The sequence below is a fragment of the Centruroides sculpturatus genome, unplaced genomic scaffold (assembly GCF_000671375.1).
Source record: "Centruroides sculpturatus isolate CEXI.00-Female unplaced genomic scaffold, Cexi_2.0 scaffold591, whole genome shotgun sequence".
Taxonomy (NCBI): Eukaryota; Metazoa; Arthropoda; class Arachnida; order Scorpiones; family Buthidae; genus Centruroides; species Centruroides sculpturatus.
Genome location: NW_019384920.1, coordinates 453,726 through 474,402, shown reverse-complemented (window position 1 = coordinate 474,402; position 20,677 = coordinate 453,726). Strand labels below are relative to the sequence as shown.

Here is a 20,677-nt window from a genome sequence, read left to right as displayed (position 1 = left end):
GATTCGTATTATATCTTGACACTATTGTAAATATCATGTGGCCGATTCAAATAAAGTAAATTATTCACTTGGATCAGTTTCTCAGTTAATCTTTGCCAACAGAACAAAGGATTCAGAACAGGTGGTCAAGGTTAACATGAACCTCACAGACAAGGTAGGACACAACCCAAACCAATTCCGCCTAGCATCAAAACATGCTGCATACGGATTTTAGCCACGCCGCTAAAATGGTTATGTATTATTGAAAGTGCTTGTAATTATTTGGTACTAGAGGAAGGCATTAGGTGCCATCTCCTATTAAATTTAATAATTATAATTAAATTAATATTTATTAAATAATTTAGAATATTCTAGAAGAAAAGAATTGGCCCAGATTGGGACTTGAATCTGCAACTCCTGCTTGCATTCCATGTGAATGCATTGCCAGTTATGCTACCCAGACCTCCATCCGATCCCTTGCTTCCAGACATAATCCACACAGTAAACAGGAGTTGCAGGTTTGAGTCCTGTTCTGGGCCAATTTTTTTTCTTCCATAATATTCTAAATTATTTAATAAATATTAATCTAATTATAATTATTAAATTTAATAAGAGATGGCACCTAATACCTACCTCTAGTATCAAATTACTGTTTTTAATTATTATGCAATTATTTGTTTTTTAAACAGTATTTTCTTCATTTCTTCTTCTTTAACACAAAAAAGACAGTTATTTTACTCATACTGAATTAATTTGGTGTATATCTTAATATATTGCATTTTAATTATGACATTAATGTACTTGTTTTACTTTAATAGTACTGATGAGTGCATATGATCATATGGATCATTTTATGAACATTGATCCATTCATCAAATATATTTTTGAATATTAAATTAGGATTTGAAGCTTTATTAATGTCTTATAAAGAAATTCAAGATTTTAAAAGCAAACTGATTCAATTTTCTTTTTTATGCTTCTCAAGCACTTTGAAACAGTTCTAAGTTTTTTATTTTCTTGGCTTACAAAACTTTGTTGTAGTTCTTATGTAAAATTAACTTTTTATTATAAAATCAGGGTGTGTCAAAAGTCTTCCCCTGGTTAAAAAAATTGTAAAAAATGACCAAGCTAGTATAAATAGCTTGTTTTTTTATATATATCACAAATAAACAGTGTGTTGCATTAAAATATCTATAAAGACAGTACAACTGCATTTTAAAAAGTGGCTTTGTTTTTCTTATAAATTGCAACTTGTGCAAGCCTTACAGTCTAATGATAGGACCAGATATAAGGCATTTGCTTTTGATATTCTGGAATGAATAGATGATGGTTATGATTACCTGAAGTGGATTTGTTTTTCTGGCAAATTAACTTTTTATACCTCAGATAAAGTGAATATGCACAATGCCTGTATGTGAAGTTCAGAGAACCCACATACTGTTTTGGAGAAACAGGGGAAAAGCCCTAAAGTTAGTGTTTGCACAAGAAAGTAATTGGACCTTTTTTTCTTTCATTGATTCCACTTTTATACTGGGTGTTTACATGTTGCACCTCAATTGGAAGAACTTCATGGGTAATTTTCCGGCAAGATGACTCACCCCTGCACTGGGATATCATTTCTTACCCGTCCATCATTTCTTAGATGAAAACTTCCCTAACAGATGGATAGTCAGAGATGGTCTCATATCCTGGCCACTAAAGTCCCTTATGTTATGTCCCTTGACTTCTTTTTATGGGGTTACATTAAGGATAAAGTTTGTGACGCCAATTACAGATATTAACACTTTGAAGGGAAAACTAATTGAAGCTTTTGCAATCAATATAAATGAGATGTTGCAGAAGGCATAGATAAATATAGAGTACTGACTGGATATTCTCTGTGTAACAAACAGAGCCCATGTTGAGGTACATTGATGATGGAAACAAATTCTGAATTTCAAGAATGTTGTTTGAAAAAATTGTTTCTAACTAACTTAGTTCATTTTTTACAGTTTTTTTAAATCAGAGAAAGACTTTTGACAACTCTGTATTTATTTATTTATTTATTTAAAATCTAATCAGTGTCATGGTTATTCTTGTCTTTCTTTCCCTAACCCAGGGGTTCCCAACTGTGTTCTGTGGAACCTTAGAGTTCCACCAATAAAATTTGGGCTTCCACAATAAAAACTGTTGAGTCTAGTGAACCTAAAGCTAGAAAATTATTAAAGAAAACTGTAAAAAGTATCCAATATATAAATAATAATAGTCATTAAATATGCTTTAATTCGTTGATATCTGCAGTGCAAACCAATTGAATCGAATGACAGGAGTGGCCAATCAGATGCCCAATGGTACTGTACAGTACATACTACAATACTAGTGATGGGATACTCATATCAGACAAGATCATGTCAGATTTTTTTAGAATGCTGTTTATTTCCCTCCATACAGCCTCTAAGTTTTCCAAAATTGATTGAAATTGTCTCTGTTTTACAGTAAATTTTAATTTAATTTTAATTTAACAGGAGCCCCCAGCAGTTAGACAAGCCAACTGACCACTTCCTGTTTCCAAGATTAAAATTTTCATTGAAAAGGAGACAATTTTAGAAATTCAAGAGGCTGTACAGAAAAAACTAAATAGCATTCTAAAAGATCTTTTCATGAGGACATACACAAATGAATAGAGCCTGCAAAAATGTGTATAGATCGTGGAGGAATATTTTAAAGTCTGTTAATAAATTCAATCTATGAACTTAGCACTCTGTATGCCAATAATGGAGAAATATTATAATGAGTTGAATCCACCTGAATATTTTTGATTTGATAATTTTGAGCTTTATTTCAAATAAAAGTGTCCAAAAAGAAATCAATACCATTTGTAGTAGATTAGAGTTAAACAATCTGCCAGATTTTATCAGGCTATATTTTAAGGATTTTTTTAAGCATAAAAGGAAGGAAAACACACTAAGTGTGGTGTTAAGAGTTTTTTAATGGTTAAATAGTAATATATGTTTGCTATCACACCTATAATGTGGGTCTATATCCACATGTACTGCATGACGTTACAACATCTAGTGCAGGGCTTCTTAAACTGTTTTATTCACGACCCCATTTATGATTGTGATTTTTTTCGCGACCCAAAAAAAAATATATAAAATGAAGATATATACAAATTTGCAAAAACAATAATGGTGTACTACCACAGTTCACTCTTGTGTTACAATGGAACAGAGACAACTGAATACACTGAAAAGCGACAACACTACACTAGTTCACACTACAATCAGTGTTGCTGAATCATTGTCTCACTGCACTAGAAATGACACAAAGCCATTTTCAAACTCTCACAAATTATTTTCAATATTTTGCATTAAAATCTCGCGACCCCAAGATTTAGCTAAGCAACCCCAAATGGGGTCGCGACCCATAGTTTAAGAAGCCCTGATCTAGTGTAATATAATTTTGTAGCATGCTTATAACAGTTTTAAATTTTAATTTAAGTAATATGTTTTCCACTTACATTAGAACATTGTATTCTATTTTTAAATATAATGAAGATGAATGAACATAAGTTTGTTGAAAGCTCTAGTGAAAATAAAAAAAACTGTTAATGCTGCATTCAATGTGTTTTCTTTCCTTTTATATGATAGTTGTCATGAAGATCAAGATGTATTGTGATATTTTAAGGCTATCTAATAATCCAAATCAAAGCAATTTGTTTGAGGTAGGCAGTAAGCTGCCATGTCATCCAATATAAATCAAATCTTTGGAACAGTTAGAAATAAATTGAGTTATTGAAGTCGGTATTGATAATTTTAATTGTGGACTTTATGTTAATATTTGTTTATGGTCTGTAAAAATTAAATATGATGAATTTTAGTTGATTTGCTATTTACAGAAAACTTTGAAATTTTTATTTTTTTATTTTAACAATTTCAGCACATTTTTTTTTAAAAAGTTTAATTTAAGGAATGTAGATTATATATAAAAATTTATAAATTTTAATTTATTCAGTTTGGAAGCTATTTTTAGATGTTGAATTGGGATTCAAAAATTCTTCTGTCAAAAGTAATGACTTTATAATTTGCTCTACTTTGCTTTTACTTTGGTTGAATGTGAAGTTATTTTTGGATGTAAGTGATCATAGATAACAATAACATTAAATTTATTATCATAATTTTTATGAAGTAAAGTTGTACCTAAAAAATTATATAATAATAAAAATAATGTTTTAAAATAAAGATAAAAACTTTTAAAATCAATGGAATTGGTATTATTTCACTTAAGATTTTTTTGTTAAATAGATTAAAAGTAAATCTTTTTGTAAAAGTAAAGTAAAGACAGAGTTATTCTCTGTCTTTACCAAATTTTGGAGGTGAGTCAATAAATACAGCAGTAAAAAGTAAAATATTTATTTAGAAAAACATCAACAATACCATATGCATTTTGCCAGAATTATGAAGTAAGCCAAACAGCCACCAGATTACATTGGGCTACTTTTCTGCAATTATATTTAATTAGTTTCTAAATAATTTGTCACTAGAGGAAGGCGTTAGGTGCCATCTCTTATTAAATATGATAATTATAATTAAATTAATAAATAATTTAGAAAATTCTGGAAGTAGTCTGATGTAATCTGGTGGTTATTACAAATATATTCAGTTTTGTGATGTGTGTATATGAATTATGAAGCTCAGGCCTCTTCAGTGGGAAGATAATGTTTGTTGTTATCTCTGATTATTATAAACATTCTGGGTGCTTGAATAGTTAAAGCATCATTTAGTATAACATTGTGATTAATTCTACTTAACCAGTATAAATGATGATTTTGTGTCAATTAAAAAATTTAAAGATAGTGTATTCAAAAGCAGTGATTGATAATTTTTTGAACTTGTTTGAAATCTTAATTTAAAACAGTCTCATGTTCAATTGTTATGAAAATATAAACAGTTCTTCAATTATTGAATTATTTTGGACTGTTAAATATCAAACAAAATAATTTGGTCTAAAGATAGGCAGCTAGGCCACTATCTTGTACTGATTAATACTAATAATTAGAATCATTTTAGTGTTAAATTTACACTAATTTATTCTGGATGGAAAAGATTGACCTGGGATAGGACTCAAATCTACAAATTCTGCTTATCATTTGAGCAGACTACATCTGCTGGATATAGTTTGTTTGTATTTGCTTTAAAGAAATATCTGAAATGATCTTGAGGGGTTAAAGTACTGATTTATTTTTATCTTGATTAATGAATACTTAATATTATTTTTAATTGTATTTTAAAATTTTTATAATATAAGAACTGATTTTAAAAGAGTGACATTATAAAAGGCATTAAAAATTAATGATAATTCAGTTTTAAAATACACTGTGTGATAAAAGATTAGAATATAATTGTATGTTTAATACCTCCTTATGTCTAGTCTTTATTAAAAATTATTTTGTTTCAATACATTTAAATAGCAGCTGAAGCTTTGAAGCATAGCCTTGACTGCAGATACCCTTTCGTCCTTGAAAATTTTACTTTATGCAGGATAATATTTGTCTTGCAAAAAGTAGTGTATTTTGTATGCAATAACTAAAACCGTTATAATGTATGAAGTTATTTTGAGTCTAATATCATAAGTTCAAACTCTGATTATGAATTAGTTGAAAATACTTGTTTTATAAAATAAAGAATTTTTCCTAATTTTTGTTGCTTAAATTTCAAATTGCAAAGCTATGTCGTCATCATTACAGTGATACAAATTTTAATAAGTAAAATTTTAAATTTAAGAAATTTAAGTTTGTTAGCATGTTAAAGAAATTCAATATTTTATGCAGTAGAATCTGTTTAATGTAATTATGGTATTATCGTTGGTTGTTTAATTATCATAATTAGCAGATTCTAGAAACATATAAGAAAATACATATAGGAAACTTTGATAATTGTTATCATCATCATTAGGTAAGTAGTCAAAAAGCTGACTTTTTGTACGATTTGCCACAGTATGTGGCTAATAATGTGCCATTGTCACCAGTGCTTTGAACATTAAATGTTAATCATTTTAATCATCTGTAATGTAAAATTGCTGGTATTTCTTACTTGAATTTAATGCTAACTGTTGATTAAAAGATTTATTTCAAAATTCAAGCAAAAATAAATTATCATTAATTAATAATATTTATAATAAATAAAGAAATCTTCAAGTCAGAATTTCCATTAATTTTAGTTTTTTTTACCGTGTTGAATGTTAATAGTTGATTATCATCGTTTACTTATTTATAAACTTTTTATAGTTCACTTTTTATGCCAGTTTGTATGATGATTTTATTAATTAGTTCCTAAGTCATGATAAAAAATTTTAATAGGTTGAAGTTAAATTTAAGAATTTTTACAGTTCTTGAAACAATATGGCAATACTGTAGTACATGTAACCATTCAATGTATTGATAGAAAGTGACAGCACTTTTTACTTTGAATGCTTTATTTCTATTTCTGTTCCAAAAGCACATGTGTGTTCTTCAATATAAAGTCATTTACTTTTTGAATTTTATAACATTCATGCAAGAACTTTGTATGTTTCATATTCATCCTGTTTTTCCTACTTTTCATAGTCTTCTAAATAGGAAAGTAAAGAAATATCATGCTTTCTAAGAAATTGTCCTATTGTCCTATGCTTTAAGTGATAATACAGGATCAATTTTTTTCTAAATAAGTGCATATAATTTATATTCTCATATTTTCAATTCTGTTATTCCTTCCTATATTTGTATATCATATTTATTCTAACAGTGGCCTCTAATAACTTATTAAATGCCCTCTAATAAGGGCATTTAATAAAATTATTAGAAGCTGAAAAAATTAATAGACAGCTCACTCTAATAGTAAGTGCACTGTTTATTATAAACTGAAAATAACATTTTCAATTAGGTATTGTCACTCTTACTTTGTATTAAAATAAAATGTCAGTGTTATGTTGTTTTTTTATATAGAAATAAAGTGAAAAATTTACTAGATTTATTCCATTAATAGTTGCCTTTGAATAATAATCACATCCCATTCACAAAAAAGTAGGAATAATAGATACTGTCTAATAAACAGTGCAGTTGAAAGCTGAAAAATATAATAGAGAGAGCATTTTTTTTTATTAGAATAAATACTGTATGTAATGCAAGATCTTGTGATTACTCAATAGTAAACTTTAGCCAAATAACTACCAGATATCATTAGGCTACTTTTCTGTAATTAAATTTAATTCATTTCTAAATAATTTGTACTACAGAGAGGCGTTAACTACCATCTCTTATTAAATTTAATAATTTAGAATATTCTGGAAGAAAGGAATTGGCTTAGAGTGGGACTTGAATCCACAACTCCCATTTACTGTGCAGATATGTTTGAGTCCTGCTCCAGGCCAATTCTTTTCTTCTATAATATTCTAAATTATTAAATTTAATAAGAGATGGTGCCTAAAGTCTCTCTCTAGGACAAATTATTTAGAAATACTTAAATATAATTGCAGAAAAGTAGCCCAATGTTATCCAGTAGTTATTTGGCTTATTACAAATATATTGGGCTTAGAGATGTTTGTATAGATAAACTTTAAACTTCATTAAATTAAATATATAATATTTTTAATCTGTAAATCTCAACAATAGTTTTCTAGTATCTAATCAAGTCCCAGTGAAGATCATGAGGGTCGTTTTCTCATGATCTTCATTTCTACACGTTTATCTCTAGCTGCCAGATTTTTCTAAGCTGTTTTAGCAATTTTCCCTTAAATTAGGAGAATTTTTACTATTATTTAAATAACAACATTAAAAAATGTACTCCTAGAACCTAGAACCCATAACCTATGTTGTAAAAAAACAAAAGAAAAAATGTTCACCTCAAACGTTTTTGAACTGCTGTGAGTTCTTGTTCAGTTGTAAAACAGAATTTCTGATAGATCAGAGCGAATGGTTTAGGAAATTCGAGAAACATTCAAAGGTGTTATATGAGGTGCATCTGTGTTGTATGGTTGACATAACATGACACTTAAAGTTTGGAGTCCATAAATGCCTGCCAAGCCAGTGACTTGGTGTTTTGTGGTATAGTTTAACAACATTAACACCATGACCAATATATTCAGTAAATTTTCTGCTTTTTATTTGTGTTAAAATACTTTGGTTTTGTGTATGTTTTTAGTTATAGTAAAATCAAAACATTTGTTAAACTTAATATTGTATGATTTCAACATACAATGAAGTCTCATTTTAAAGTTCTTGATTTAATATTTATCCCAATCATACATTGATTTTTAATAGTTGGACAATTAAGAATGAATTGGGACTACTAAAAACAATTGAATTTAGGTTTCAAATTTTTAGTTTATCATTTTTTGAATTTGCTCTAATCTTGGATTTTAAGGTGCAAATTTTTGGAGCTGCAGATCCAAAAATGATTTCATTTAATGTTTATAAGATAGAAGTTACAGTGGCAATGTTTGGATCATGAATTTTTTAATTTTTGCTTCCTAGGGTGGAAGCAAAAATTAGAAAATTTTGCAACCTTTACTGTATTATAGGAAAAGATGCTTGCTTACTCTTCTGGGATGTAATCTACATAACTATTCATTTTTTTTGTAATTCCAATTTGCAGAGGATGATGCTGGGGAGGAATTTTGATAGAACTTCGTTTTCTAACTGTTGGATAACCATTTCACAGAGGTCTCGATACTGGACTGCCCATCAGGACTTCCTTTCCTAATTCTATATTTCAATTTAATGGAATTGTCTACACCCAAAGAAAGGAGTCGTGATGGGCAATCCAATATCGGGGGACCTCTGTGAAATGATTATCTGACAATTCTGATTTGATTGATATTTAAGAATATTTCAATTTCTAATACATTAATTAATGAAAGGCTGTTGGACAAGATATGAACACATTTTATTGTTTTTGTTTTATTTAGTTTATTTTATTATTTCTTCTTTTTTTGTGAATAATTTTTTAAATATTTATTGTTCTTGGCCATTTTGTTTATTAATTAATGTATTATTAATTTAAATATTTTTATTGCGATTGTACCACCACCTAGGAATTTTTAAATGCTTTTATATAACAAGGCAGACAAATACTGTAGCCTCAAATAAAAGGTCAACTCCACTCATAAAGACTGTTGTTGTGTTCTTGAGGTTGTTGAAGGAGAACAAGATATGAAGACATTTCATTATTTCTTCTGATTTGTGAATATTTTTGATATTTAGGGTTTCATAAAAGTGAAGAACTTTTATATAAATATAAAATTATATAAATAGATGTAAGATATAAATAGAAAAAAAAATCAGTATTGAACTTTAAATATAAAGTCCAACAAGTTATTTAAAGGATCTGATGCTAAAAACGTTTAAAAAAGGACTAGCAAGAGCTCTTACACAACTCTTCCAGCACTTCAATAGGAGGTTAAGGAGTTAAAATTATTATACAGCAATATCAAATTCATAATTAAATAATAAATTAATATGGGCAGTGATATTGTTTTTGCACTTGAGTAGCCAGCAACCCAGGAATGTCTGTACTGAGATTTATAGATAGATATTTATATTTTCTTTGATGATGATGATGATAATATCCAAACACACAATGACTAAAAAAAGTCATTAGAATGATTCTTGTATATCATCATGTATATTCACATCTACTGTTAAAAAAATGTGTGTGTATTTTATTTTTGTTTCAAAATATTTGATTGGTTTATTTATGTAAGAGTCACAAACTGATACAAATAATTTTTCATATTTCTTAAAAACTTTTATATGAAAATTAATTATTTAATATATTAACTTTTTCAGAAATAAGAGAATTATTAGTCTGCTGAATTCATAAGAAAAATGTCTTTAAAACCTTCAAATGAGGATTTATCTGCCTCCTGTTCACTGAATGTTTCTGACTCTATGGATGTTGAACAATCTACTAAACATAATGATAAATCACAAAGTAATGAAGCCTCAGATATGCAATTGGAAGATGAACAGACTGAAATACAAGATTTAAGAGCCGGAAAAGCAACAAGAAGAAAAATGAAAAAAGATGATAGTGGAATCTATGTAGAGAAAATTTCAGATGAAATGTGTGATGAAAGTGAAAATGAAATTGTTGAAAATACTGTAGAATCTCATAAAACAAGTGGCCAAAATTCTCCTGATTCAGGCAATCCTGATAGTTCTTATTCAATTGGAACTGTTGAAACTAAAAATGAAGCTGATTCTGTTAAGGATTTTTCACATAAAAATAAAAAAAGTACTTTGTCTACTGCAAAGGATAGTAAAAATGATGATTCGGATGAAGATTTCCTTTCTACAAAAAGTGATGAACCTGTAAAATTAAGTTCAGATGATGATGATGATTATGATCCAACACCAAAAACTGAAAGACCTAAACATAAATGGTTTCTTTGTAAAGAAGTTATTAATCGTCAGTACGGAGTTCCCAATCGTTATTCTAATGATTGGTTTAGATATAATAGCTACAGTAGTTTACATATGATTGAACGACTTGAACTTATGTACAAAATGAAAAAGCACGAAGGATGTGTTAATTCATTACATTTTAACACTACTGGTACTAAATTGGTCAGTGGTTCAGATGATTTAAGTATTGTTATCTGGGACTGGGCCATCAATGAACCAGTTTTATTATATGATAGTGGACATCGTAGCAATGTATTTCAGGTATGTAAGAGTTAATAGTTAATAGTGTTTTATTATATAACACAAAATTATTAATCTTATATAATAACAATTGAATTAAGATTTTAATATTTGATCTGATCTGATGAAAACTTTCATCAATGATAACAAAATTTTCATTACAATTTTTACATTTTACTTTATAAAATTTATATATTATTTCTAAAATGAGTTGATTTAAAACATCATAAAAATATATTTATAAATGAAACAAGTTAATCAATTATAAGAAAGCTATTAAGATAATCTATTTCTAGTTTAATTAAAATAAAACGTTTTGACAAAACTGATTCTTAAATGTCAATAACAACATTATTTGGAATACAATAAGACAATAACATTGTCATTTGACCTACTTAGGAGTGGGAAGGAAAAGGGAGGTTTTTTGTTTACAGGATAATAAAATAATTTGCACTTTGTTGATATTAGCAGTGGGTTGTCTCAAATGACACTCTTCTGCCAAAGTAATAAACTTTTACTTCTCTGACCTTGAAATGGAACCCCATTCCTCTCTCATTACAAAGATTTCAGTTCTTGAAACTTGAGACAATTTACAACAAAGTGAAACTAGATTATGCTTATTTTATTGCTTTTTGGGATCAAATTACAATAATAAAAGCATAATAAATGTTAGGCGGAAAAAAATTACATAAACAATGATACAATCATAGTTTTTGATATTGTGATGGCCTGGCTGCAGTTCCACAATCTTAGAATAAAAAACACTCATGACAAACCCAAAAATGATGACATGAGCAGAGATTAGTTTTTTAAGCTTACATCGCTACAAAATTCCACTTTTAATCATTTCCATCACCTTTCATTACTGTGCACAGTGGAGCAGTCCATTTCACACAATGGGATTACAGGTAGAAATGATGTAAAGTCATGTAAACGACATAAAGGTACCACTTACCTGTGACGCAAAGGTGAAAACTTTATTGGACCAATGTGTACATTTATAAAATTTAAAAGTAATACAAAAATTTACTTACAATAATAGTTCCAAAAATTAAGATAATTATATTTTTTAATCAATTTAAAACTTTTTAAAAAAACAATAGATACTGATCTCTTAAACTACATTCATATTCATTGTCTAATTGGAAGTTCTACTCAACTCTTTCACCTTCTGACAGCAATAATGATAACCATATATTATCAATATTGCCAAATTAGTAGTTACATTGATAAAAGAGAAAAAATATTGATCTGTTTTATAATGAAGTTTTAATTTAATTTAGTAATATTTACTTTAGGTTCACCTCAACAGTTTTCTCAAGTAATAGTCAGATTAATGTATTTCTGTGCATATAATCTGTGACAGTGTATACTTTGCAGAAAATTACTAGAATGGAAAAACCCTTTGCATAACTTGTTCCACTGTATACTCTGCACTTCCAGAGCAGCCATTGATAGCATATCATTTTCTGGTATGTGGTCTAGAAGATACCATCTCAAACATTAAAACATATTGTTTTCCTATTATACTTCATTGTAGATGTAAGTATAAAATAAGTGGGATGAAAACACAATACTGAGAAGGAAACAACTACACTTCACATAAATGCCTATTGAATAAACTATTGTTATTCAATAAACAAAAGTTTTATTATATCATTAGTGTTACCACCCATCTGGTTTTTACCCAGATAGTCCAGGAATTTACTCACTGTCCAGGTGAACTATTAATTTTGTTCGGGAATTTTGTAGAAATTGTAATATTACGATGAAACAAAGTTCTTGCAAGTAATTTTATACATTTCTTGTGAAAAAAACATTTCTTATTCAACGGCCATAAAAATTATTTCTATTAACGATATCTCCAAAGTTCAGCAAATTTTTCGCAGAAAAATAATTTATCAGAAAACACGTACCCGTCGTTTGATGCACCGCTCCATGACGAGAACAAGCTTAAGCAATGGCGTCATTGAACGGTGCACACTCAGTAAGTAATCCTACAATTTTTTGTTTATAGCATAGTTTATACAGATTATTCCCAAAAAATTATACGTGTTTTGGAAATGTTGAGTCAAATTAGTCTAGAATCGATTAATTTTATGGAAGAGAACATTTCAAACAGCCATAGTCTGTAAACTGCACACGTGCCAGGCTGTGATTGGCTCGAGTATTTAAGGATTCCTACAATGTGAAATTCTTATAAAGTGGAATGTATCTACCATGTTATAGGGGGATCGACTGTATTTACTAATCAATTTTTTTAAAAATCAGTTTGCTTGTTTATGATTTTTCATATTGTATGCTGTTGTTTAAAGAGGTACTGGATACAAAATCAGGTACTAGATGTTCAGCACTAATATATATCTATAAGTATCTTATGCAACCATATGAACAAATCCCTACTTGAAAACAAATGTATTGAAGAAATCCCATTCTCAGCTTCTTTCCTCATTTCTTCAACTCATAAACAGAGATATGTACTTTTGGGTCTTCAGTCCTTAGACTTCTGCTTCAATAAAAACTACATCAACAACTGCTTTTTGTATGATGTGTTACTGAATAAAGCCAATAGCTTTTAATTCTTTAATGTTTAACCAGTAACAGAAACTTAGAGATATATACCTTTACTCCTGTTTGCCCTCACTGGATCAAGCTTTCTAAATGAGGGTGAAAGAGTTTGGAAATTGGAACCTTATAATTAATTCCCTAGGAGTGTCAGAAATTTCTAATCTCTGCCTCACTCATTAGTATGGTAACTTACCTGATACAAGGTTCATTCAAAAATTAATGCACCAGAATTTATTTTGCTGCTAGTATGTTGCATACAGTTGTGAAATTTGGACATCTCCTATCTGCTACTTTCAGCTATTCATGTTTTTTTTTTTTAACAAAGTCTCTGTCCTTGTTTTGGCCATATACCAGCACTGAGGGAGGGCATGTATGCTGGCTCGGTACCAATCCTAATCCTGTGCATCTTTCACTTTCTCACAGCACTGACAACATCTTCATCTGTCTGGAATTTTATCCCACAAAGTGCATTTTTCAAAGGTCCAAAAAGGTAAAAAGGTAAGGTGGATGCGGCAATACTGTATAACCCAGTTTCATGATTTCCTTCATGATTGGGTGTGGTCTCATGTTGTCATGCTGAAGGAGCAAGTTGTACAAGTCCTTCTCATGTCTGACAAGTTGATAACACTTCTTGAGCCTTTTCAGCATACTGACATAAGCCTCTGAGCAAATGGTGGATCCTATATGCTTAACATTCATCAAAATGACACCATGAATGTCTCAAAACACACTGATCATAACCGTTCCTGCTGATGGAACAAATTTGTTTTTTTTTTTTTCTTTCATTCCATGGTGAATGAGGATGGTGACATTCCAGTGATTGCTGCTTTGTTTTAAGTTTAAAGTGGTAAACCCACATTTCATATCCAGTGATGATGCAAGCCAAGAACTTTGTTGCTGTCAGATTCATAGCATTGCATGGCTTCTGATGCAATGGTTTTCCTTGCTGATTTTTGGTCAATCATGAACTACTCCAGGTCACATCAAGAATACATTTTGGCATACCCAAGTTCATGGATGATTTGGTGAACACTCCCGGCACTAATGCACAAGAATTTTTCCAGCTGTTGACTATAACACATCATTTCTCCTGAATTGTTTCATTGTGGCTGCTGTGACAACTGTAGTGGGATATCTGTTTATGCCAAATTGCAGAGATCTGCCATTCCTATTGTCATTGACTTCATATGTTTCTCCCAATGACTGACANAGCGGACATTTAAAATTTGCCGACTAGGATGGTCGGTTAACTGAGGTGTCGGTTAATCGGGGGTCGGATAATCAAGGCTCTACTGTACATTCATATATCACAGGAGTATTTATTTACAATTAATATGCACAGAATTTTTAAATTGTTTAAATTCTTTAATAATAATCTCTGTCAAAAACTGAATGAAAAAATAATATTTATGTATTATTAATTAACAATTTTTGTTGAGATGATTGGATTTAACTTTGTTTCTGATTATTTAATTTTAGGCTAATAAATTTATTAATGATAAAAAAATCTAGGACTACAGATGCCTGTTTGTAATGAGAAATTTGTTAAATAAATATATTTCTAATCAGTTTTAGCCAAGTAAATTTTTTTGTTTGATTGATTGATTATTAAAAGAAAATGATATAAAATTTTTTTACAGGCAAAATTTATGCCTTTAAGTGGAGATTGTCATCTAGTGAGCTGTGCAAGAGATGGTCAGGTGCGGTTAGCAGAACTTTCAAGCACAGGTGTTTGTAAAGGTACTAGAAAATTAGCTCAACATCAAGGAGCAGTACATAAGGCAAGTTTGTGTATTTCATATAAATTTGAATAAATTGTAAAGATACAGTTCTGAACTTTCTTCTACATAAGCTCTATAAGCTTAAAATCAGCATGTTTATGCTAAATTTTAAGTTTAAAAATAATATTTAAATGAATTAAACAATGTAAAACGTATATTTGGAAGAAGAAATAAACTGAAAAGTAATTAAAGAGTGTTAGAAAAGTAAATATAAAAAGTAGTCTAATGTATTACAAAATTACATTAAGGTAACAATTACAAACACACTTTAAAGTTCAGNACTTTATAAAATTTATATATTATTTCTAAAATGAGTTGATTTAAAACATCATAAAAATATATTTATAAATGAAACAAGTTAATCAATTATAAGAAAGCTATTAAGATAATCTATTTCTAGTTTAATTAAAATAAAACGTTTTGACAAAACTGATTCTTAAATGTCAATAACAACATTATTTGGAATACAATAAGACAATAACATTGTCATTTGACCTACTTAGGAGTGGGAAGGAAAAGGGAGGATTTGTTTACAGGATAATAAAATAATTTGCACTTTGTTGATATTAGCAGTGGGTTGTCTCAAATGACACTCTTCTGCCAAAGTAATAAACTTTTACTTCTCTGACCTTGAAATGGAACCCCATTCCTCTCTCATTACAAAGATTTCAGTTCTTGAAACTTGAGACAATTTACAACAAAGTGAAACTAGATTATGCTTATTTTATTGCTTTTTGGGATCAAATTACAATAATAAAAGCATAATAAATGTTAGGCGGAAAAAAATTACATAAACAATGATACAATCATAGTTTTTGATATTGTGATGGCCTGGCTGCAGTTCCACAATCTTAGAATAAAAAACACTCATGACAAACCCAAAAATGATGACATGAGCAGAGATTAGTTTTTTAAGCTTACATCGCTACAAAATTCCACTTTTAATCATTTCCATCACCTTTCATTACTGTGCACAGTGGAGCAGTCCATTTCACACAATGGGATTACAGGTAGAAATGATGTAAAGTCATGTAAACGACATAAAGGTACCACTTACCTGTGACGCAAAGGTGAAAACTTTATTGGACCAATGTGTACATTTATAAAATTTAAAAGTAATACAAAAATTTACTTACAATAATAGTTCCAAAAATTAAGATAATTATATTTTTTAATCAATTTAAAACTTTTTAAAAAAACAATAGATACTGATCTCTTAAACTACATTCATATTCATTGTCTAATTGGAAGTTCTACTCAACTCTTTCACCTTCTGACAGCAATAATGATAACCATATATTATCAATATTGCCAAATTAGTAGTTACATTGATAAAAGAGAAAAAATATTGATCTGTTTTATAATGAAGTTTTAATTTAATTTAGTAATATTTACTTTAGGTTCACCTCAACAGTTTTCTCAAGTAATAGTCAGATTAATGTATTTCTGTGCATATAATCAGTGACAGTGTATACTTTGCAGAAAATTACTAGAATGGAAAAACCCTTTGCATAACTTGTTCCACTGTATACTCTGCACTTCCAGAGCAGCCATTGATAGCATATCATTTTCTGGTATGTGGTCTAGAAGATACCATCTCAAACATTAAAACATATTGTTTTCCTATTATACTTCATTGTAGATGTAAGTATAAAATAAGTGGGATGAAAACACAATACTGAGAAGGAAACAACTACACTTCACATAAATGCCTATTGAATAAACTATTGTTATTCAATAAACAAAAGTTTTATTATATCACTAGTGTTACCACCCATCTGGTTTTTACCCAGATAGTCCAGAAATTTACTCACTGTCCAGGTGAACTATTAATTTTGTTCGGGAATTTTGTAGAAATTGTAATATTACGATGAAACAAAGTTCTTGCAAGTAATTTTATACATTTCTTGTGAAAAAAACATTTCTTATTCAACGGCCATAAAAATTATTTCTATTAACGATATCTCCAAAGTTCAGCAAATTTTTCGCAGAAAAATAATTTATCAGAAAACACGTACCCGTCGTTTGATGCACCGCTCCATGACGAGAACAAGCTTAAGCAATGGCGTCATTGAACGGTGCACACTCAGTAAGTAATCCTACAATTTTTTGTTTATAGCATAGTTTATACAGATTATTCCCAAAAAATTATACGTGTTTTGGAAATGTTGAGTCAAATTAGTCTAGAATCGATTAATTTTATGGAAGAGAACATTTCAAACAGCCATAGTCTGTAAACTGCACACGTGCCAGGCTGTGATTGGCTCGAGTATTTAAGGATTCCTACAATGTGAAATTCTTATAAAGTGGAATGTATCTACCATGTTATAGGGGGATCGACTGTATTTACTAATCAATTTTTTTAAAAATCAGTTTGCTTGTTTATGATTTTTCATATTGTATGCTGTTGTTTAAAGAGGTACTGGATACAAAATCAGGTACTAGATGTTCAGCACTAATATATATCTATAAGTATCTTATGCAACCATATGAACAAATCCCTACTTGAAAACAAATGTATTGAAGAAATCCCATTCTCAGCTTCTTTCCTCATTTCTTCAACTCATAAACAGAGATATGTACTTTTGGGTCTTCAGTCCTTAGACTTCTGCTTCAATAAAAACTACATCAACAACTGCTTTTTGTATGATGTGTTACTGAATAAAGCCAATAGCTTTTAATTCTTTAATGTTTAACCAGTAACAGAAACTTAGAGATATATACCTTTACTCCTGTTTGCCCTCACTGGATCAAGCTTTCTAAATGAGGGTGAAAGAGTTTGGAAATTGGAACCTTATAATTAATTCCCTAGGAGTGTCAGAAATTTCTAATCTCTGCCTCACTCATTAGTATGGTAACTTACCTGATACAAGGTTCATTCAAAAATTAATGCACCAGAATTTATTTTGCTGCTAGTATGTTGCATACAGTTGTGAAATTTGGACATCTCCTATCTGCTACTTTCAGCTATTCATGTTTTTTTTTTTTAACAAAGTCTCTGTCCTTGTTTTGGCCATATACCAGCACTGAGGGAGGGCATGTATGCTGGCTCGGTACCAATCCTAATCCTGTGCATCTTTCACTTTCTCACAGCACTGACAACATCTTCATCTGTCTGGAATTTTATCCCACAAAGTGCATTTTTCAAAGGTCCAAAAAGGTAAAAAGGTAAGGTGGATGCGGCAATACTGTATAACCCAGTTTCATGATTTCCTTCATGATTGGGTGTGGTCTCATGTTGTCATGCTGAAGGAGCAAGTTGTACAAGTCCTTCTCATGTCTGACAAGTTGATAACACTTCTTGAGCCTTTTCAGCATACTGACATAAGCCTCTGAGCAAATGGTGGATCCTATATGCTTAACATTCATCAAAATGACACCATGAATGTCTCAAAACACACTGATCATAACCGTTCCTGCTGATGGAACAAATTTGTTTTTTTTTTTTTCTTTCATTCCATGGTGAATGAGGATGGTGACATTCCAGTGATTGCTGCTTTGTTTTAAGTTTAAAGTGGTAAACCCACATTTCATATCCAGTGATGATGCAAGCCAAGAACTTTGTTGCTGTCAGATTCATAGCATTGCATGGCTTCTGATGCAATGGTTTTCCTTGCTGATTTTTGGTCAATCATGAACTACTCCAGGTCACATCAAGAATACATTTTGGCATACCCAAGTTCATGGATGATTTGGTGAACACTCCCGGCACTAATGCACAAGAATTTTTCCAGCTGTTGACTATAACACATCATTTCTCCTGAATTGTTTCATTGTGGCTGCTGTGACAACTGTAGTGGGATATCTGTTTATGCCAAATTGCAGAGATCTGCCATTCCTATTGTCATTGACTTCATATGTTTCTCCCAATGACTGACAGTGCTTTGGTTGACAGCTGCAGTACCATAGACATCACACAATTGCTTGTGAATATTTCAATCATTTTCTCTTTAGCAATGAGGAATTCTATTATTGCACATTGCTGACATTTGCCATTTTTCAGTGAAGTTGCAGTGGTTCTGCTTGGCAGTGGGACTTGAAAATTTCCACAATGTTAGCAAAGTTTCCAGATATAATGCCTCAAAAGTGGAGCCATGTCATGATCTGTTTCCCAAAGACCATGAAATGGTTTCCAATTATGGTGCATTACTTTTTGAACGATCCTTGTATATTGTCTATTGTTGCTCTGGATTAACTGGCAATTATTTGACCTTGAGTAGGGTTAGAATGAGTTTTCTAATTGACCCTGACTCATTCCTCCTTTAGGAATAGTTCAATGTATATTTGAGTTCTGATAGTCTTTATGGTTGTGTTTACTAAACAACTCATCCCCTACCTTTAAGAACAAATTCTTGGATTAATATGTATGCCAAGAAGGGATTTTGCTTGTTTTTGGCATACTGTTCTGAGTATCATGGATAGCATGATCCAATCAATCTTTATGAAGTTTACATTTTGGTTCCAAGACTCTATCCTGTGGTGTGAAGTGAGGGATGAGGAACAACTTTTAGGGTAGATGCAGCCAAAATAGTCTTCCAGAAGTTCTGCCGATATCAGTGATCTTCCATTTGTCCTGTTGGAATGGAAAGGATGCTCCCTGACTATAATTAATTAATTTAATTACATTGAGTTTGTAGAGTGTGGTTTCTAAGAACTTTGTATATACAGTAGAGCATCGATTATCCGACCCCCGATTAACCAGGTCACATCAGATAACCGACCGTTCTAGTCGGCAAATTCAAATGTCCGCTAGTGATGTGGTGCTACAATATTTGGCTATGTTTTGGCTACTTTAATAGTATTTTTATGTGTTTTAGCTGGCAACATGGCTCGACCATGAAAGAAAGCCAGTATTTAAACAAGGCTTCAATTTTCTAATTTTTAACGATACGATAGCGATGATTATTATTTAAAAAAAATTTTTGTTAGGCTTAACATCGATGAAAATTCAATGCGAAGTAGGTTAATAGCAATATACTAATATACTAATTACATGAGATATACTAATATATTATACTAATAATGTATTTTTTCATATTTTTCGGTTATCCGTTTTTTCAGTTATCCAACCAACCCCAGTCCCCAATTGAGTCAGATAATCGATGCTCAACTGTACTTATTTATTCTGTTAAACATTGCTAATGGTGCCATGGTGACAGGCTGCTTGAATCACTATGTAGAATAAAACATCATATTGATGGTAGATAATTTGCCACTTGATATTCTGTGAGATGCCAATAGAAATATTTTTTGTTTTTCTGGCTTCACTTCTACAGGCTAGAGAGCAGATTGTGATGATGGTTGTCAATGATCTACTTGTCCAGAAATGTATTACAGTAGAACCTCGATTATCCGGACTAATTGGGGATGAAGGTAGTCCGGATAAGGAAAAATCCGGATAATCGAAACAAATACTTTAATTTGTCTTTTAAAGATAATACAACACGTTTTCTTTTCGATGACATATCGGTAATATTAAAAGTAAATACTGTATTTAAACCGTGATCAAATTTTCAAGAAACAAACGTTCGTATTGAATTTGAACCTCTACTGACTAACACTAACAGACTACCTATTGTTTAAAAGGTCCTCTGGTGGCGCAAGAAGACGGATTTTATAAAATAAAAAGCAGTTGAAACTGCATTTTTATGAATAAAAATTTGACAAACTATTTATCGTTTCATGACGA

The 20,677-nt window shown here is 30.3% G+C and overlaps 1 protein-coding gene across 1 annotated transcript in view; it reads left to right on the top strand.

Moving 5' to 3' along the window:
* The first annotated feature begins 9,761 nt into the window (after window positions 1–9,761).
* LOC111631849 (DDB1- and CUL4-associated factor 8-like) overlaps window positions 9,762–20,677 on the top strand; it is a 47,594-nt gene continuing 36,678 nt past the window's right edge. Inside the window, exons 1-2 of the mRNA XM_023376180.1 lie at window positions 9,762–10,660; window positions 14,848–14,988. Coding sequence (XP_023231948.1) covers window positions 9,821–10,660; window positions 14,848–14,988 — 981 coding nt within the window. The 5' untranslated portion in view covers window positions 9,762–9,820. The remainder of the gene's footprint in view (window positions 10,661–14,847; window positions 14,989–20,677) is intronic.